Source organism: Mustela nigripes, chromosome 3, assembly GCF_022355385.1.
Source record: "Mustela nigripes isolate SB6536 chromosome 3, MUSNIG.SB6536, whole genome shotgun sequence".
Lineage (NCBI taxonomy): Eukaryota > Metazoa > Chordata > Mammalia > Carnivora > Mustelidae > Mustela > Mustela nigripes.
The window spans coordinates 188,095,330-188,117,397 of NC_081559.1; the positions used below are offsets into that span (position 1 = coordinate 188,095,330).

At 37.4% G+C, this 22,068-nt stretch overlaps 1 protein-coding gene across 4 annotated transcripts in view; it reads left to right on the top strand.

Moving 5' to 3' along the window:
- The window catches only part of EFR3A (EFR3 homolog A), a 113,908-nt gene that overhangs the window by 73,599 nt on the left and 18,241 nt on the right, over positions 1-22,068 (top strand). For all 4 annotated transcript variants that reach the window (XM_059395178.1, XM_059395177.1, XM_059395180.1 and 1 more), the window contains exons 13-18: positions 8,986-9,158; positions 9,827-9,902; positions 13,782-13,943; positions 14,607-14,738; positions 15,910-15,977; positions 16,920-17,047. In XM_059395178.1, coding sequence (XP_059251161.1) covers positions 8,986-9,158; positions 9,827-9,902; positions 13,782-13,943; positions 14,607-14,738; positions 15,910-15,977; positions 16,920-17,047 — 739 coding nt within the window. The remainder of the gene's footprint in view (positions 1-8,985; positions 9,159-9,826; positions 9,903-13,781; positions 13,944-14,606; positions 14,739-15,909; positions 15,978-16,919; positions 17,048-22,068) is intronic.

Consider the following 22,068-nt stretch of genomic DNA (forward strand, 5'->3'; position numbering starts at 1 on the left):
TCTCCCTCCTCCTTTGCCTGCCTCTCTGCCTACTTGTGATCTCTCTGCCATATAAATAAATAAAATCTTTAAAAAAAAAAAGATAAAATAAGTGAAGAATAAACTTACATTACTGAAGAGGAGCGAATAATTTCATGGTACCTGGTTTTTCTATATTGTAAGATACTGTTTATGGTTAGCTTTTTTTCTATGGCTTATATACTTCAATATTTTATTCTTTTACTATTTATTCCTCACTTGTGTCATCTTACTTGATCTTCATAATGATTGACATATACAGCGGATAGAAAGTGTTATGGTTTATACAGAAAGATGCCTGGGCTCAGACACATGGAGTGGAAGGAGGGGTGGAGGTTCACCACGGACAATAAGATGAAGACTAGAATTTGGATGGGAAACCATTTTCTTTGTACAGATCATGCTATTTCACTGCCCAAATAATGACTTCTCCTTTTGAAAATAATTTAACTGTAAAGAGACAAAAAGGAAAAGCATACCTAAAATGTAAAGTCCTCTGGTTCTTTTACAGTAATCATTTTCATCTTTTATTTAACTATATCTTAACTATATCTAGTATAGCGCCAAGAACAAAGTAGGAGCTAATTATTTGGAATGTGTGTCCTTTCCAAATCTTTAGAGATCTTTAAAATTTCTTTTAGGAAATCTTTTTTGTACATGATCCCTTTAAAAAAAAAACAACAAGGTTTTATTTATTTGGGAGAGAGCATGAGAGAGAGTAAGCAGGCAGAACGTGGAGGGGTTGTGGATGGAGGACAGAGGAGGAAGCGGACTCCTTGCAGAGTGGGGAGCCCGATGTGGGGCCCAATCCTAGGACCCAAAAACTATAACTGAATTGAAGGCAGATGCTTAACCAACTGAGCCACCCAGGTGACCCCCCTTTTTTTAAAAATAAATATTTAATACCTAGGGATTTTGTGTTTCATAGTTAATTCTGGTTATGGTATTTGCTATACAGAAGTTTATAATATAGTCAGATTAATCAGTCCTTCATATGTATTTTATGCTTTTTTTAAAAATTTTTAATTTTTTATAAACATATGTTTTTATCCCCAGGGGCACAGGTCTGTGAATCACCAGGTTTACACACTTCACAGCACTCACCAAAGCACATACCCTCCCCAATGTCCATAATCCCACCCCCTTCTCCCAACCCCCCTCCCCCCAGCAACCCTCAGTTTGTTTTGTGAGATCAAGAGTCACTCATGGTTTGTCTCCCTCCCAATTCCATCTTGTTTCATTGATTCTTCTTCTACCCACTTAAGCCCCCATGTTGCATCACCACTTCCTCATATCAGGGAGATCATATGATAGTTGTCTTTCTCTGCTTGACTTACTTCGCTAAGTATGATATGCTCTAGTTCCGTCCATGTTGTCGCAAATGGCAAGATTTCATTTCTTTTGATGGCTGCATAGTATTCCATTGTGTATATATACCACATCTTCTTGATCCATTCATCTGTTGATGGACATCTAGGTTCTTTCCATAGTTTGGCTATTGTGGACATTGCTGCTATAAACATTCGGGTGCACGTGCCCCTTTGGACCACTACGTTTGTATCTTTAGGGTAAATACCCAGTAGTGCAATTGCTGGGTCATAGGGCAGTTCTATTTTCAACATTTTGAGGAACCTCCATGCTGTTCTCCAGAGTGGTTGCACCAGCTTGCATTCCCACCAACAGTGTAGGAGAGTTCCCCTTTCTCCGCATCCTCGTCAGCATCTGTTATTTCCTGACTTGTTGATTTTAGCCATTCTGACTGGTGTGAGGTGATATCTCATTGTGGTTTTGATTGGTATTTCCCTGATGCCAAGTGATATGGAGCACTTTTTCATGTGTCTGTTGGCCATCTGGATGTCTTCTTTGCAGAAATGTCTGTTCATGTCCTCTGCCCATTTCTTGATTGGATTATTTGTTCATTGGGTGTTGAGTTTGCTAAGTTCTTTATAGATTTTGGATACTAGTCCTTTATCTGATATGTCATTTGCAAATATCTTCCCCCATTCTGTCAGTTGTCTTGATTTTGTTAACTGTTTCCTTTACTGTGCAAAAGCTCTTGATCTTGATGAAATCCCAATAGTTCATTTTTGCCCTTGCTTCCCTTGCCTTTGGTGATGTTCCTAGGAAGATGTTGCTGCGGCTGAGGTCGAAGAAGTTGCTGCCTGTTTTCTCCTCAAGGATTTTGATGGATTCCTTTCGCACATTGAGGTCCTTCATCCATTTTGAGTCTATTTTTGTGTGTAGTGTAAGGAAATGGTCCAATTTCATTTTTCTGCGTGTGGCTGCCCAATTTTCTCAGTACCTTTATTGAAGAGGCTGTCTTTTTTCCATTGGACATTCTTTCCTGCTTTGTCGAAGATGAGTTGACCATAGAGTTGAGGGTCTATTTCTGGGCTCTCTATTCTATTCCATTGATCTATGTGTCTGGTTTTGTGCCAATACCATGCTGTCTTGATGATGACAGCTTTGTAATAGAGCTTGAAGTCCGGAATTGTGATGCCACCAACGTTGGCTTTCTTTTTCAATATCCCTTTGGCTATTCGAGGTCTTTTCTGGTTCCATATAAATTTTAGCATTATTTGTTCCATTTCTTTGAAAAAGATGGATGGTACTTTGATAGGAATTGCATTAAATGTGTAGATTGCTTTAGGTAGCATAGACATTTTCACAATATTTATTCTTCCAATCCAGGAGCATGGAACATTTTTCCATTTCTTTGTGTCTTCCTCAATTTCTTTCATGAGTACTTTATAGTTTTCTGAGTATAGATTCTTTGCCTCTTTGGTTAGGTTTATTCCTAGGTATCTTATGGTTTTGGGTGCAATTGTAAATGGGATTGACTCCTTAATTTCTCTTTCTTCTGTCTTATTGTTGGTGTAGAGAAATGGAACTGATTTCTGTGCATTGATTTTATATCCTGACACTTTACTGAATTCCTGTACAATTTCTAGCAATTTTGGAGTGGAGTCTTTTGGGTTTTCCACATATAGTATCATATCATCTGCGAAGAGTGATAATTTGACTTCTTCTTTGCCGATTTGGATACCTTTAATTTCCTTTTGTTGTCTGATTGCTGAGGCTAGGACCTCTAGTACTATGTTGAATAGCAGTGGTGATAATGGACATCCCTGCCGTGTTCCTGACCTTAGCGGAAAATCTTTCAGTTTTTCTCCATTGAGAATGGTATTTGTGGTGGGTTTTTCATAGATGGCTTTGATGATATTGAGGTATGTGCTCTCTATCCCTACACTTTGAAGAGTTTTGATCAGGAAGGGATGCTGTACTTTGTCAAATGCTTTTTCAGCGTCTATTGAAAGTATCATATGGTTCTTGTTCTTTCTTTTATTGATGTGTTGTATCACATTGACTGATTTGCCGATGTTGAACCAACCTTGCAGCCCTGGAATAAATCCCACTTGGTCGTTGTGAATAATCCTTTTAATGTACTGTTGAATCCTATTGGCTAGTATTTTGGTGAGAATTTTCGCATCTGTGTTCATCAAGGATATTGGTCTATAGCTCTCTTTTTTGATGGGATCCTTGTCTGGTTTTGGGATCAAGGTGATGCTGGCCTCATAAAATGAGTTTGGAAGTATTCCTTCCATTTCTATTTTTTGGAACAGTTTCAGGAGAATAGGAATTAGTTCTTCTTTAAATGTTTGGTAGAATTCCCCCGGGAAGCCGTCTGGCCCTGGGCTTTTGTTTGTTTGGAGATTTTTAATGACTGTTTCAATCTCCTTACTGGTTATGGGTCTGTTCAGGCTTTCTATTTCTTCCTGGTTCAGTTGTGGTAGTTTATATGTTTCTAGGAATGCATCCATTTCTTCCAGATTGTCAAATTTGTTGGCATAGAGTTGCTCATAGTATGTTCTTATAATAGTTTGTATTTCTTTGGTATTAGTTGTGATCTCTCGTCTTTTTTTCATGATTTTATTTATTTGGGTCCTTTCTCTTTTCTTTTTGATAAGTCGGGCCAGAGGTTTATCAATTTTATTAATTCTTTCAAAGAACCAGCTCCTAGTTTCGTTGATTTGTTCTATTTTGTTTTTTGTTTCTATTTCATTGATTTCTGCTCTGATCTTTATGATTTCTCTTCTCCTGCTGGGTTTAGGATTTCTTTCTTGTTCTTTCTCCAGCTCCTTTAGGTGTAGGGTTAGGTTGTGTATCTGAGACCTTTCTTGTTTCTTGAGAAAGGCTTATACAGCTATATATTTTCCTCTCAGGACTGCCTTTTTTGTGTCCCACAGATTTTGAATCGTTGTATTTTCATTATCATTTGTTTCCATGATTTTTTTCAATTCCTCCTTAATTTCCCGGTGACCCATTCATTCTTTAGAAGGATGCTGTTTAGTCTCCATGTGTTTGGGCTCTTTCCAAACTTCCTTTTGTGGTTGAGTTCTAGCTTTAGAGCATTGTGGTCTGAAAATATGCAGGGAATGATCCCAATCTTTTGATACCGGTTGAGTCCTGATTTAGGACCGAGGATGTGATCTATTATGGAGAATATTCCATGTGCATTAGAGAAGAATGTGTATTCTGTTGCTTTGGGATGAAATGTTCTGAATATATATGTGATGTCCATCTGGTCCATTGTGTCGTTTAAGGCCTTTATTTCCTTGCTGATCTTTTTGCTTGGATGATCTGTCCATTTCAGTGAGGGGAGTGTTAAAGTCCCCTACTATTATTGTATTATTGTTTATGTGTTTCTTTGATTTTGTTATTAATTGGTTTATATAGTTGGCTGCTCCCATGTTGGGGGCATAGATATTTAAAATTGTTAGATCTTCTTATTGGACAGACCTTTTGAGTATGATTTAGTGTCCTTCCTCATCTCTTTTAATAGTCTTTGGCTTAAAATCTAATTGATCTGATATAAGGATTGCCACTCCTGCTTTCTTCTGATGTCCATTAGCATGGTAAATTCTTTTCCACCCCTTCACTTTAAATCTGGAGGTGTCTTCGGGCTTAAAATGAGTTTCTTGGAAGCAACATATAGATAGGTTTTGTTTTTTTATCCATTCTGATACCCTGTGTCTTTTGATTGGGGCATTTAGCCCATTAACATTCAGGGTAACTATTGAGAGATATGAATTTAGTGCCATTGTATTGCCTGTAAGGTCACTGTTACTGTATATGGTCTCTGTTCCTTTCTGATCTACCAATTGTAGGCTCTCTCTTTGCTTAGAGGACCCCTTTCAATATTTCCTGTAGAGCTGGTTTGGTGTTTGCAAATTCTTTCAGTTTTTGTTTGTCCTGGAAGCTTTTAATCTCTCCTTCTATTTTCAATGATAGCCTAGCTGGATATAGTATTCTTGGCTGCATGTTTTTCTCGTTTAGTGCTCTGAAAATATCATGCCAGCTCTTTCTGGCCTGCCAGGTCTCTGTGGATAAGTCAGCTGCCAATCTAATATTTTTACCATTGTATGTTACAGACTTCTTTTCCCGGGCTGCTTTCAGGATTTTCTTTTTGTCACTGAGACTTGTAAATTTTACTATTAGGTGGCGGGGTGTGAGCCTATTCTTATTGATTTTGAGGGGCGTTCTCTGAACCTCCTGAATTTTGATGCTCGTTCCCTTTGCCATATTGGGGAAATTCTCCCCAATAATTCTCTCCAGTATACCTTCTGCTCTCCTCTCTCTTTCTTCTTCTTCTGGAATCCCAATTATTCTAATGTTGTTTCGTCTTATGGTGTCACTTATCTCTCGAATTCTCCCCTCGTGGTCCAGTAGCTGTTTGTCCCTCTTTTGCTCAGCTTCTTTATTCTCTGTCATTTGGTCTTCTATATCACTAATTCTTTCTTCTGCCTCATTTATCCTAGCAGTGAGAGCCTCCATTTTTTATTGCACCTCATTAATAGCTTTTTTGATTTTAACTTGGTTAGATTTTAGTTCTTTTATTTCTCCAGAAAGGACTTTTATATCTCCCGAGAGGGTTTCTCTAATATTTTCCATGCCTTTTTCGAGCCCGGCTAGAACCTTGAGAATTGTCATTCTGAACTCTAGATCTGACATATTACCAATGTCTGTATTGATTAGGTCCCTAGCGTTCGGTACTGCCTCTTGTTCTTTTTTTTGTGGTGAATTTTTCCGTCTTGTCATTTTGTCCAGATAAGAGTATATGGAGGAGCAAGTAAAATACAAAAAGGGTGGCAACAACCCCAGGAAAATATGCTTTAACCAAATCAGAAGAGATCCCAAATCATGAGGGGGGAGAAAGGGGATAAAAAGAGGTTCAAAAAGGAAGAAAGAAAAAAAAAGAAAGAAAAGAAAAGTATTAAAAAAGAAAACGAATAACGAAAAATATAAAAAAGAAAAAATATATATATTAGATAAAGTAGTTAAAAACGTTAAAAAAGAAAAGGGTAAAAGTTAAAAAAAAATTTTACCAGAAGGCAAGAAAAAAAACAAAAAATGAAAAAGAAAAAAATTAAATTAACTGCAAGACTAAAAAAAAATCACAGGGAGAAAGCCATGAGTTCCGTGCTTTGCTTTCTCCTCCTCTGGAATTCTGCTGCTCTCCTTGGTATTGAAACCGCACTCCTTGGTAGGTGAACTTGGTCTTGGCTGGATTTCTTGTTGATCTTCTGGGTGAGGGGCCTGTTGCAGTGATTCTCAAGTGTCTTTGCCCCAGGTGGAATTGCACCGCCCTTACCAGGGGCCGGGCTGAGTAATCCGCTCAGGTTTGCTTTCAGAAGCTTTTGTTCCCTGAGCACTTTCCGTAGAGTTCCGGAGGACGGGAATACAAATGGTGGCCTCCTGGTCTCCCGCCCGTAGGAGCCGAGAGCCCGGGGCCCCACTCCTCAGTGCGCCCTCAGAGAACAGCGCCCAGTTACTCCCGTCTGCCTGACCTCTGGCCGCACTCCGAGCTCACTGAGCCTGTGGCTTGTTCAAGGTAACCCCGAGCTGTGAGCTTACTGTCAGCTCTGTCTCTGTAGCCGGCTCTCCCGTTCCAATACCCGCAAGCTCTGTGACACTCAGACACCCCTGATCCTTCTGTGACCCTGCGGGGACCTGAGGCCACGCTGACCCCACGTGGGCTTCGCCCCTGTTTAGCCTCTGGAGCGATATCCCTCAGTGGAACAGACTTTTAAAAGTCCCGATTTTGTGCTCCGTTGCTCCGCCGCTTGCTGGGAGCTGGCCCCTCCCCCTGGGGTCTATCTTCCCATCGCTTTGGATTCACGTCTCCGCCAGTCCTACCTTTCAGAAAGTGGTTGTTTTTCTGTTTCCAGAATTGCTGTTCTTCTTCTCTTCGATCTGCTGATGGATTTGCAGGTGTTTGCAATCTTTAGATAAGCTATCTAGCTGATCTCCTGCTAGCTGAAGTAGTCTCAGCCTGCTACTTCTCTGCCATCTTGACTCCTCCTATGCTTTTTTATTTTATCTTGTTTAAGAACTTTTGCCTATTCTTTTATTTAATTAATTTTAAAATTTTTTAATAAACATATAATGTATTTTTATCCCCAGGCATACAGGTATGTGAATCACCAGGTTTACACATTTCACAGCACTCACCATAGCACATACCCTCCCCAGTGTCCATAACCTTACCGCCCTCTCCTAACTCCCCCCCCCCCAGCAACCCTTAGTTTGTTTTGTGAGATTGAGAGTTTGTCTTCCTCCCAATCCCATTTTCTTTCATTTATTTTTCTCCTACCCCCCAATCCCCTCACGTTGCATCTCCACTTCCTCCTATCAGGGAGATCATATGATAGTTGTCTTCTCCGATTGACTTATTTCGCTAAGCATAATACCCTCTAGTTCCATCCACATCATCACAAATTTGCCTATTCTTATGAGCACATTTTGCTTATATTTTTTTTTACAAAAGTTTTTAGAATTTGGCTTTCCATAGCTAGATACTTGAAGTTTACTTTTGTATGTGGTGTGAGACTTAGATATATTTTTAACTCTTCTAGGCAGGTATCAATTGTCCTAACCAATTTTCTTGCTCACTTATAAAATCACCTTGATCCTGTAATAAGTGCCCAAATATAAATACCCATATTTGCTTGTAACCCTGATATATAAAGACTCTCCACATGAAATTCTTTTGTTTCTAAGCCTTTTAATTAAACAAATACCCTGAGTAAATCATCTTGTCTCTCCTAATTGTACCAGAGTCACCTGAATAAATGTCTTTGTGGTATGGTCAAAATGCTTAATAGCATATACATATATGTTCTTTAAAAGCTTTAAATTTAGAGGATAGGGATATATTCAGAAATGTCAAATCAAGTAATGAATAAAGTACAGATTTCCAGATTAAAAATGTATTCCTATTAACCCAAACTGCTTACTTTAAAAGAATAATTTGACAATTTAAGTTAAAAAATTTCAGTTCTTACCTATACTGTTTTATTTGCTACCTAATACCTTGTGTCCAGTTAGTACTGACTACCTGTGCCACAGATTCTTGACCTCTCTGAGCCTCTTTTCTATTACAAAATGGAGATATACACTGATGCTCACCTCATAGGGATGTGGTAAAGAAGAAGTTAATATTCATACAGTACCTAGACTGTGCCTGGTGCACAGTAAATATGTGCTTTTATTAATTTTATTCTCTTTATTATGTTTTTGCAAATTAAAATCCTCATTAGTTTTTTAAAAAGATTTATTTATTTATTTTAAGGGAAAGCACTGTGGGGAGGGGTAGAAGGAGAAGGTCAAGGAGGGAGTCTTAAGCAGATTCCACACTGAGCATGGAAGCTGATGTGGGGCTCCATCTCATGCCCCTGATCTCATGACCTGAGTAGAAACCACGAGTCAGACACTTAACCCGACTGTGTCACCCAGGTGTTCTAAAATCGTCATTACCTTATAATTTTCCTTCTTGTTTTTCATTCAGGCTTATGTTCATACTTGCTGTTCCTCTAAGTTTATGGTTTTTATAAATTGGTTTGTGAATTTTACTGAAGAAGAACTCATGACAAAGGCTTTTTGTTCGTTTTTCCTCCCTATGATCAGGTGACCTCTGGATACAAAGCAAAGACAATTGTTACTGCACTGCCTGGATCTTTTCTGGATCCTTTGTTATCACCATCTCTCATGGAAGACTATGAACTGAGACAGTTAGTCTTGGAAGTCATGCATAATCTCATGGATCGCCATGACAATAGGGCAAAACTTCGAGGGATCAGGTATTGGGCCATTTTGAAATAGATTTAGTGATAATGTTTTTAAATTCCCACATTAATGTATTCAAATACTGTAATTTTTTTAATCTAAGAGCTTTAAGTTTTATTCAAAGTTTTATTTATTGGGTATTAAATAGGGGTACCTGGGTGGCTCAGTGGGTTAAACCTTTGCCTTTGGCTCAGATCATGATCTCAGGGTCCTGGGATCGAGCCCCGCGTCTGGCTCTCTGCTCATCAGGGAGCCTGCCCTGTCCCACCCCTGCCTGCTTCTCTTCATACTTGATCTCTGTCTGTCAAATAAATAAATAAGATCTTTGGAAGGGAAAAATAATAATAATTGGTATTAGATAATTTATTACATTTTAAGATAGCAAATGTTTGAAGATCATTTAATGTACTTTCGGAGGTCTCATCTACAAGTAGTTACTAGTTACATGAATTTTATTTTGATTTGTCTTTAAAGTTTGGAATGACAGGAGTCAAGATGAATTTATGCATTCCTTTTAATTGAGCTTGGTAATTTAGTAGTATCATTACATACAGGCTTATTTAAAATGCTCATTGAAATGTGTTATATTGTTCAAACTCCTAAGTATAACTATGATTTGCCTAAGAAGACATGATATTATAATTAAATGTGCTATTCATTAAAAATTATATGTTGTCTCTAGAATAATACCAGATGTAGCTGACCTAAAGATAAAAAGAGAAAAAATTTGTAGACAAGATACAAGTTTCATGAAAAAGGTAGGATGATTTTCTTAAAAATAAGGCATATAAGTTATAGCTGTTCAAATTGTTAAGTAGTTTCTATATTGATCCTGTGACTTTAAAAGGAAGCCATTGAATTTTGCGCCATTGGAAATCTGTCTGCCGTCTTTCGCCTTCTCACGTTACCACGATGTTCTTGACAGTGTCTCTTCCAGCCTATGTTTCAGCATTGGTGGATGGATGCTGCAATAGTTCTGAGTTCTTTTGAGTAAGAAGTTCCTGTAATTTCTGTCTTGCACTCCTCTCCACCCCAGGCGCACACACTGATTCTACTTTTAATGGTTTCAAGTTTTTGAAAATACTTATCACCATTAAATATATAAATATAATGAGTGTTTTATGTTTTTATTTTGTGTTTGGCATTGTTCTGTCATTATTTGGGATGTAAAGATGAGGTAGGCAGGATCTCTGCCCTTAAACATAATATGTAGCCAAATTTTCATTATGATTAGTTGAATTTTGTACGTCTGTTGGCAAGTGGCTGAATTTAGAAAATCATGATACCTAAAGTAATTTAGCATATTGAATAATCTTTCTGTGTATTCTTAATCCAAAGCTTGAGCACTAAGTATTTGCCAGATTCTGGCTCAGCATTGAGATATGGCAGTATCCACAACACACATGCCAGTTGGTATCAAGATAATCCCAGTCTTGGTGGATAAGTGAGCCTGGTCTTTAGGGTTGCAAGGAATAACAGATAGAGAGCCCCATAGGAAGACAGGTGCAGATATCTATAATCTGTTTTCTTTTTTGGCTCATTACTAGACCATGATTTGTCCCTGTCACCATCTTTTATTTTGCTCTATTACTATTGATTGCTGTGTTTCAAGTTAATGTCCCCACACTTTCAAAACTTCATTTGAAAAATGATTTATAAAATAACATTTACTAAATTAATGTGAACAAAATACTTCTTTAAGTTTGGCTCTATTGTGTATGAAAAAAGTGGTTAATAAATAGGGCAAAGGAATTCTAGCTCTTTCCAACTTTTATTTTTTTCAGTATTCCTTTATATTATCCAGTTAGTGAAAGAAGTTGTTTCTCATAACTGAAGAACTTTAATCATGATTAGTAGAATGAAATTTGAAAACTCACTGATAACTAACTTGTAGGTTTTGACATTATATAATGACATTAAGTGATACTGAATTTGGAGACTGGATTCATTTTATTTTATCTGGTATGACAGTGATAGAAATAATCCTTCTCTTTCCTTAATTTTGCTAGCCAACTAATTTTAAAAGGGTCCAGTTGAACCAAAATATTGGACTATTATTCCATGTTAAATTTTAAATTCTTGAAGTTGTTCTCTGAATTTGTTATCCTTCGATTTTATAATTTGAAATAACTGGCTAAGCATTTGTTACTGTTAGTATAAACTACTTCTTTTTGGTATGTTTTTCTTTTGGTGCAATCTGTTCATTTTTTTAAAATCAAATTTTATCTTTATAATTGGACACCCTTTTTCATTTACATTCGAATTTATCCTATCAGTCAAAATGCTGTTTGGTTTTTTTAGGCAACTTTAACTGGCACCTTATGGAAATTTCAGCAAAGACCTAACCAAAAAAAAAAGTTGGGGTTCTGTAGTCAGGGGATGATGAACTGCCCTTTGGATAGTACTACCCAGCCTAAAACTGCTCCATCTGAATGTTTTAGGGATATCTTAGACACCAGGTCTCTGTTTGAAAGACTGTCCTGGCAGGAGGCCCTCACCGTTTGCACTGGGAGGTGCTCCTTCACATCTTCTTTTCTAAGGAAGCTGTACTGGCAGGTGCAGGGGAAGCCGCTGCTGCTCAGTTTCTTGTGTCTCACCTGGGGGGGCTCCTCTCCCAAAGCTATAATCCTCACAGAATATCACCAGATGAAAGGGCTCTTGTTAACAGTCTCAGCAATTCAGGGAATCTCTTAGCAAAAAAAAAAAAAAGTACCAATTATTATGAAATACAGAATGCATGGGTTATTTAATTACTCTGAAGTGAATAATGGTGTAGGTCCCCCACATGCCCAGCCTCTCAACAGCTCCATGTCATCCACAGCAGGTAGTCATCCCCGTGCGTTCATGAAAATGGACTCCTTTTTTCCTTTACAGTTTGCCACCTAAGTGTACATCTATCGATCCCTGAACAATACAGTGTAGTTTTGTCAGTTTTTGTATTTTGTGTGAAAGGAACCATATTTTACATGATCTTTTATGTTTTCTTTCATTTAGCTCTATTTTGGTGAAATTTATTCATATATGTAGCCGTATAGTATTGCATAACACGAATATACCACAAGCTATCCGTTATCCTGCTGGGGGCATTTGAATTGTTGCAGACAGGCTGCTGTGAATATTCTTGTACACGTAGTGTACTGCATGTAACTCCCATTTCTCTAAGGCCTACAGGAGAGGCATTGGCAAGTAATGGGTTTTTCAGATTTATTAGACAATTCCAAACCACTTTGTGAAGTCATCACACCAACTTACACTATATCATTATAGTAAGATTTTAATGCATTATAATTATATTTATTATAATATAATATTATAATTATATTATATTATAATGTATTATAGTTAGATTTTAATGTTGTCTGACCTGATGGGTATGTATGTAGTAGGTACAAAATCAACTTGAATTACTTAAGGGACCTGACATCTAAACTCCCATGTGTGCAAGCTTTAATGTTAATACTGTTTAGGAACCATAGGATCCAAGAATAGGGTTGGAGGGGGCCCAATACAGAGACCATTGTTATACACCCAAGTATAGAACCATTTGGGAGAAGCAAACTCTGGATTCAGAAGACTGTGTTGGTCTTGTTCAGTCCTTTCCCCTAAAGTGAAGAAGGTGAACCTGCTGAGAAACAGGCCCAGGGGGTTAAGCTGAAGTCCCTCCACATATGAGTGAATAGGCCCCTAGCCTTAACCCTGCCTGCATAGTAGAATCACCTGGGGAGCTTTGTGCTTCAAAAATACTTGGGCTTCACCACTAACCAGCTAAATCATATTGAGGGTGGGCAGAGGTGCAGAGGTGTCCTGGTGGTCATTCCAGCTGATCAATGATTGTAGCTTACAATTAGTGATGAGAACCAATGCAAGAGGTTGATTTAATTACCACATAGTAATTAACCACATAAAGTCACATAGTGACTTTAAATGGAGAACACATTTTTATTTCTCTTAGTTCTCACTTAGTAGTTGGACCTGTACCTTGGAATGCTTTGGAGGAAAGGCTTTTCCTTTCTGTGTTAATATATTTAGATTAGTTTGGTTTGGGGGAAACCTTTTGCAGTCCCTAGAGTATCTCTATAACCGCTCCCTTGCATAAGGCTTTAGGCTTGCCTTTGGTCACTATAGCCCAAGTATAGTGGAACCTGCAGGTGCCCATCCCTGGACAGCTCCTCACCCACCTCCCAGGAGATTGCCTCCAAAGGCAGGAAAGCCTGACTACATTTCCCCTTAGCCAAATGTGTGTTTTGTTATCATTGCCAAAGCTGTATTGCAGAAGTATCTCCCATAACTCTGCCAGCCATTTCAGCCTTTTCCCAGATCAGTCTATAATTAATTTGCTTTTGTCTTTTCAGATGATCGCTAAAAGCTTTTCATTGTTTACACTGGAACTCTCAGCTGCTATTTTTATTTATCGTTCATGCTTCAATTCTGTCTTAGCTGTTGTTGTATATATTAGCATATTTATTGATGTTGATAACTTACAATACAATTTGGCCATCTGATTATTAGCTTAGGTTTCTCTTCCATGCTAAGTTCTGTAATAAGAGTTGCTTGTAAGAGGTTATATGTGTATGAAATCTGCCTGTACTACTTTTAAAGCAAAAACCATCTTTTTTCAATGTTACTTCCCTTTTCAGAATGGGCAACAATTGTATCGGCACATATATTTGGGCTGTAAAGAGGAAGACAATGTTCAGAAAAACTATGAACTACTTTATACTTCTCTTGCTCTTATAACTATTGAATTGGCCAATGAGGAAGTGGTTATTGATCTCATTCGATTAGCTATTGCTTTGCAGGTATGCTTTTGTCCACTTTCAGTGAAAAAACCTTTTTTTTAATGAACTGGACACCATCTTTAAAGTGGTTTTACCTTTATCCAAGAACATGAATTTTAAAAGGGAGGTGCCTAGTGTTAAATAGAAAAATACTTCAGGTTATGATCATACTTATTGTTTTAACAAATACCGAGTGACCATCAGCTATGTGTCAGATTTTCTCAGAGCCCTGGGAGTACTCTGAAGAGGGGCAGCATGGCCCCTCCACCCATACTCTCAGTCTAGTGAAGAAGAGGGTCGTTACATAGTCATTACATATGTAGCTGTCTCATTGGGGTGTGCAAAGAACAGTATGTGATGGGACCATATGTCATATATATATTTGAGTGCAAGATATATATATGTACATGTGCATATATATATATACACATGTGTGTGTATATTTGTGTAACCCTCCCCCACCCCTCCCAAAAGACTTTCCTAAGAAAGAGCTATTTGAGAGCTTGAACTCTCCTGTAAATGGATATTTATTATCCTTTCAGAATTCTTTAAAAAACAACTTCTTAGAAGGTAACATTTTTATCAGCACTTCAAACGCCCTATAGTTTTTCCGTATAATCATAGAGAAAACGCTAATGGAGTCTAAGACCTTGATCTGTCAGCCGTGTTTGTTTTTTATTAAAGGACAGTGCGATTATCAATGAGGATAATTTGCCAATGTTCCATCGCTGTGGGATCATGGCGCTGGTTGCGGCGTACCTCAATTTTGTAAGTCAGATGATAGCTGTCCCCGCATTTTGCCAACATGTTAGCAAGGTAAGATGTTTAAAAATATCTTTCAACTTGGTTTTTATATAAAAATGGCTGATTTTCCTCCACTGCTGAGTGTTTTTAATTTTCTATCAAATTATAATGATTTTGTATCAAATTATAAAGATACTGCTGTAAAAGTGTGCATCACTTTTTCAGTAATAGCTCTTTTGAAACTAAACTAAAACTACAGTTAGTGTGTATATTTTCTTTAATGCCTGTTCCTTTATTAGAATTTTTTTGTATAGTGGTCAGGGAATGCACGGTTTTCTTCTAGAATTTCATTTGAATTCTTACCTGGTTGTTTTCCTTTTAAGCCATTATGAATCTCAGTATGTAAATTATTTTTCGTTTTTATACTATTTCATTTATTGCTTTAAACCAGTCTACTTGAGCCAGGTCTCACAGGAAAACATTTTTAGAGATTTGTCTTGTGTCGTTCCCCTATGTTCAACTTTCCTCAGCAATAACTCATTCAGTAGCTACTTGCACAATTTAATATGCATTTCAGAGCCTCTAACTTACCTGGCAGAGAAAGTCCACTGTAATTCATATTCTTTAAATATTATTGGTCAAGGAGAACCTCATTTTTCTGAAATTTGAAGCACATCTCTTAGTGCATGCTTAAATGTAGGCTTTTAGTGCATTACAAGAACTAGAACTCATTCATTCATTAGACAAATGCTGACGATCTGTCTGATGCCCGCCATTGCAAAAGCAGAGTGCCCCCCTAAGTTGCTCACAGTGGCGCAGAGGAGCCCAGCCTCAGAAGTGCGTTGAGACCTCACGCACACGCTACAGAAGGTGGGTGAGGAGAGTAAGGGTGCTCACGGCCTTGGGCTTTGTCAAGGGGCTTCCAACGTAGTGGCACTTGAGAAAATACATGTTCTTATCCTTTTGTAGTAGGTTCAATTAAATATAATACTTTTTCTTTTACTGCATGTTTTATTTTATTGTCGGAGTTTTTGTTACCTTCTGAATTTTTAAAATAATAAGTGTTAAAATAAAATGAACTAGCGTGTGGGCTCTAAACATAGCTTAAATTCCAAAATAATGTGCTGATATTTTTATAAATGTTTAATTTCTGTGTTTTCAGTTTTCCAAATTTTCAGAGCCAAATCCTGAGGAGTGAGGGTTTTGATTTTTTTGTTTTGTTTTGTGTTTGGCTATCTTTCAGGTTATTGAAATCCGAACTATGGAAGCTCCTTATTTTCTACCAGAGCATATTTTCAGAGATAAGTGCATGTATGTTAATTCTTTACATTTTAAGGGACACTGGCTTGAGAAACCAATCAGTGATGATTATAAAGGAGTAAACTGTTGTTAGCATATTTTCCTATATTTTGTATTTCTGTCAAATGCATTGGACTTCTTTCCCTTCCTATAAAAGTTCTCATACAATGTAAGTGTAGACTCATATACATAGTCGATCTTTGGTGAAAAAAATTATCTTAACTTTTTTTTTTAATATGGAGATATATCTCTTAAATATAGTGTGTTCTCATCTGTAAATAAGCATTTCTTAAGAGAATACAATATCCTGGTCAAGACTTTCAGTAGTAGGTAACAGCATTCACAAAACTTTGGGACAGAGACTGTATTAAGGCAAATCGGTATTACACCTGCACTCTCCCTTGCTCTCCAAACAAGAATATATATGTGAACAATACTTTATGCAGACTTTGGGGTTATTTATAAAAGCAGTATAATAGTGAAAGCATCAGTATAAGATAATATCAGAGTTTGAGTAGAAAGTAGACCTTCAGGTGATTGAGCAGGTGCTTCCTATCACTTCACTGGCTGATACGTGTTTCATTAGCAGTCACTGAGCTACAGTTTGATTTTCTTCTCTTGGAGTTTTAATTAGCATGAAGGTTAAAGCTGAATTTAGTCCTCTTCATCATTTAATGTGTGAATACCCACAGAATAATTAAAGGCTGACTTCCCCGTTGGAACGTTATTGGAGAAAGAATCACAGCAGAATGCCTAACATATGGGACTATATACCATGTGTTTTTATAGTCAGATTGGTCACCAAAAATACATTGATTTTTCTATCACTAATTACAGTTTAAATTGTATATATACTTATATTTAGGCTTTGATCTAGCATGCCTGCATGTTAACTTATTTTTGCTCAGTAATTTAAATAATGCTGAATGACTTTTGTTTTGATCAACCCGACAGGCTTCCAAAATCTTTAGAGAAGCATGACAAAAATTTATACTTTTTGACCAACAAGATTGCAGAGTCACTAGGCGGAAGCGGCTATAGTGTTGAGAGATTGTCAGTACCATATGTACCACAAGTAACAGGTAAGAGGAGGGTAACTCGAACTCTAACTCTGGTGATTACTTTTCCGGTAATTTTTCCATTAACCCAGTTAGCATTGAAAATTCATTGTTTGTACACTTTACCACAGTTTTTCAAATGCTTAGAGGTTTTAGTTTCACTTTAAAATTTTGCTCTTGAAAAACTTTAGTAAATCTTATGGATTTTATCATCAGCAAATGGAGTCCTTAAGTAATTGTTAGTATTATACTTGATATATTAGTGTACTTCAAACAGAGAAGCCCATAGAAATCTTTCCTCATTAACCCACATTGTGTTTGACTTATGTAAATAATATAAATCGTTTAATGAGTGATTTGTGACTACTGAGCTGAATGTCAGGTAACTGCTCTCACTGGAAAGAGCCCTGACTGTTGTTTTAAAAGCCTACAGACCTTTCAAGAATGTGTTTTCCTCTGTGCACCATGTATTTCCTTCTGTTCTTTTCATTGCCTCAAATAATTGTGTTGTTTTTAAAGGCAAAACTGCATGGAGTTTTGCATTCAGTATTTACTTTAACAACTAAAATCAGAGTTTCTCTGTCCTATGTCTTTATTGTCATTTCATGGTCATATAAGTATTAAATGTGGTAGAAGAACTAGTTCTTGCTTTGGGGATACTATATGAGAACTGTTTGAGTTAGGTAGTTTTCTGGATTAAACACTAAAAATAGCACAGTCTTTGTAAATAGCTATCTTTTTTATAACATGGATCCAAAACATACATGTTTATTATAATGATAGTTCATAATGCTCTGAGATGTTAATGAATGCTTTTGCATTTTCTTTTACGTTCTAGATTACGAAAGGTTCTATACCTCATGAATTTGTTGGGGATATAAAAGAGCTAAAAACAAAACAGTAGCACAATTTTGTAATTTAAAACAGTTTTTTAAAAAGACCTTAAAAATATTTCATTCTTATAATTTGGATTTAGCTCTCTTTCCTTCAGGCAGAAAACCTCATAAACCCAGGCACAAGCACAAAGGTAAATCCAAGTATCAGTTTGGCCTGCCCTTCCCTCACCTTCCCCTAGAAAAATAGCTTAATAAAATTTGCCTTTTAGAAATGGAGCCAGTGGCCTGTATTGTATGTAGTTCTAAGTCCCTTGGTTATTTCCCTTTACCTTCCCAGTAGCCGTAGTGTATTTTCACCCTTCTTGTTCCTTTTACCCTGTTCCTTTAACTCTTTAACAGATGGGACTCTTAACAAGTAACAATTTTTAATGAAAATTATGGTACTTTCTGTTTTTTTAACCGATGGCTTGCTCTACGCGCCCCCCCCACATAGATGTATTCTCATTCTTAGTGCTTCTCTATTACTGACTGGAGGAATTCTGAATATTTCAGTATATATTTAATTATGTAACTGCATAGAAATTCCTCAGTTTGAATAAGGTTTTTTTGATTTCTAAAATTCAATAGTTTAGAATCACTCTGTGGTACATACGTCCTGCCTTTAATGCAGAAAGATTCTGAAGACATAGTGATACGTCATGGTATAATTGATTGGTTATTAAATTTTTGTTGTTGTTGTGTAACCACCAGATATTCATTTTTAAAAATAAGAGATTTAAGAAGACTATATCAAAAGAAAAAGCAAAACATACTTAGTTTCTCGATCATGCATATACCTGTCATCATGAAAATATTAGCAGTCAGTTCATATGCATTAACTCAGTGCCAGTCACTGAGACAAGCACTTGTATTCATTTTCTCATTTAACCCTTGAAGGTTAATAGGTAGTAGTGGTATCTTTGTTTAAAAATGGGAGTAATGAAGTGGAAATTAAATAATTTGACTAGGTAACACTGCTATTTTCCATGTACATAAAGATTGTTCAGTCATCCGTACAGATCCAGATTGTTTTTTTCATGTATTCCATAAACCTCCACTGAGTGCCTCTTATATACCAGACATTGTTGTGGATTTTGAGGGTAAAAAGATGTTAAGGATTAAAATCTGGTGGAGAAGATGGACACATGATTGAAATATAATGTTAGTGGTCTGCCTAAAGTTCATTGAACCAACATATAGTAAGTGACCAACATATAGTAAGTGGCCCATAAATGTAAGATGGTATAGCATTTTTCATTTATCCCTAATCAACCTAGAACTTGAGTGAATAGTGTAGGTCTAGGCATGTGGTAAGTATTCCTCCATGAAGGGGTACAGTAATACTGAGTAATGTCTCAGCTAGACCAATCAAGGTGTCAGTGACTCTAGTGAACTTGTATAATTAAATGTTTATGAGTATTTACAAAAACAAGAATGGACAAAATAAGTAGAAGTCTCTACTTTCACAGAACTGATAGTCTTTCTCAACTGGGTTCCTCATGTGGACCACAGAGCACCGATGATTTGAGTGACTATTTTCTCAGTTCCCCCGTGGTGGCGTTTTACTAGTTTTATTCCAGCAAAATTAGCAAAGAAGCTAATTCATAACAGTTTATCTTAGATAGGACAAATAACTGGACGGTTAAAGCAGACCTTCAAGGCTATGATCAGAGAAGTTTGGGGATCCCAGGCAGCAGGTAGGAGAGCATTTGGTCCAGGTTTGGTGGGCAAGGGATATCTTCCAAAGGAAACAATTCCTAGGAGGAGCCTGAAGCAGGTGTTTGGTGTTTCTTTGAGAAGTGTGATGACATGTGTTGAAAGAATGAATGTAGGTAAGAACATGACTCTTCAGGGAATTAGTATGAAATTAGTGTACTTGGACTGAATCAGAGGAGTAGGGTTGGGAATTGTAAATGAAGTTGCATAGTTTTTACTGTTCTGCAACGCTGGGTAGTCAAGGAATGGTTTTAAGTCAGGTTAAGCGTTGTTCAAGTATTACTCTGGTGGTGCTTTAGCAAAGTGGAGACGGAGCAACCATTTAGAATGCTCTTCAGTAATCTCCAGGAGAGAGGACTGGGGCCTGCACTGAGTGAGAATGCAGAGAAGTGGATAATTCTAGGAAAACCTACAAGAAAGAATTTATAAGCAGTTGATTGGTATGAGGGAGCAGGAGAAAACCAAAGATTTGTCTTGGTTTCTGCCTTGGATGCTTAGGTGGAAGGCACACCAGTGAGGGTAAGAGCTGAGTATATTTTCTGCTTCAGTTGCTTTTTTTTTTCCTTTTTTTTTTTTTTTTTTTTTTTGGTAGAGTTGGATGGTATGACAGGGTTTAAGTGAAGAAAGAAAAATGTATTTCAAACAGATTAATGTATGTTGTTTTGGATCTTGGATGATAGAAGGATGGAGTTTTTTTTAACAGAGATGAATAGGAAAAAGTGGCTAGTTTAGGGGATCAGCCTCTTGCTGGGTATCTTTGACAGCGAGCAACCAAGTAGGGTGCCTTGTAGGCAGCAGAGAGTCAGAGATGGGTTTGGGGGGGAGTTCGGAGGTTGTAATGAGCGTAGCTCTAAGAATTGCTTCCAAACTCCAGGTTCTAGTTAGAAACAGTAAGAAGAGATGATGGTCACCATTGTGAATAGCAGACACAGATCGCAGAGCAGGAGGAGGGATGGGAAAGTGGTGAGCGCACAGCAAGCAGTGTCTGGGATGACCCCGGCCAATTTTAAGAGTGGGAAACAACAGTCTCCCCAGAGGTTGTATAAATCAGACACTGAGATGGTGGCAAGGCAGTTCTCTAGACAGCAGAATGGTATAGTCCACGGAGACTGAATTCAGTAGGCTTGGAAAAGCAGGTCAGGAACAGACACAGGTGGCCCATGGGAACCAAGGGCATTAAGTGCATAAGCTCTATTTTATTTTATTTTATTTATTTTTTTTTTTTTAAAGATTTTATTTATTTATTTGACAGAGAGAAATCACAAGTAGTCGGAGAGGCAGGCAGAGAGAGAGAGAGACACGGAAGCAGGCTCCCTGCTGAGCAGAGAGCCCGATGCGGGACTCGATCCCAGGACCCTGAGATCATGACCTGAGCCGAAGGCAGCGGCTTAACCCACTGAGCCACCCAGGCGCCCCCATAAGCTCTATTTTAGAAACCTTATGTTCGAGTAAATGCCCATGATATCTGATTATAGATGTACCTGGGCTTTTCTGCTTGACTGCTGTAAGTAGGTGATTGTATAGGTCAAAAGAATAAAGTTCTGAGAATATAACATTAGAGTTTCCCATTAGGCTTTATTTTCTTCCCTTTAAAAATTTTTAATCTTCTTAAATGTACTTCCTCTGGAGTATGTTCTCATTGATTTTTGCCACCCAGTGATTCCTTTCCTGCCCTCATGTCTCTCTTCCCCCTTTTATTTTTATCTTTGACTTAAAGCTGACTCTTCTGTGCTACCCATCAGCCTTTGTATGTTACCCTAGAAATCCTTTTATGCTGGCTTTTTTTGTGTGTGTGAGAAACAGGCTATTATTCCTCATTTTGAGTTCTGATGAGGCCTCGACAGTTGACCAGCTTAGAAGATAAAAGCAAGTCGGCATTGATGAACATATACTACTTTGTAGCAGCTCCATTGATGTCATTATGTTTGGTAATTTATATCAAAGCATATGATCACGAGGAAGCAAAGGATACAGTGTCTAGGTTATAGTCATAGACAGAAGCAGGAGATGAAGTATTTTCAATCTGAAATCCATAGCAGAGCAATCTATATTGATGTGTCACAGTTGAATAGGTATTCATCCATACCTCAAGCCTTACAGCAGAATCCAAGTGAATCCTGTGTGGTAGGTGCAAAGCAGAGAGTTTATCATTGAATTCCTGCTGTGATTGCCAAGATAAGGCATTAATTTACATGTCTTAGTACAAGGCCCAGGAAATATTTGAAGGGTGATATTAATGGAAGGGTGATAGGGGAAGATCAGTCATAACTGATAGTAAGTTTTTGTGTCTGGAAGAAAGAGGGATACGTGGAAATAATATTTAAAGTAATATTTAAAATTTTAAGGAAGTGTTAAAATACTCATTTAGGCCTTAAAAGTTGTGAGAATTTATATAGTGGGTGGATGTAAGGAAGGGCAAGTAATAAACTGTTCCCAGTAGGGGTTTCTGTTTCT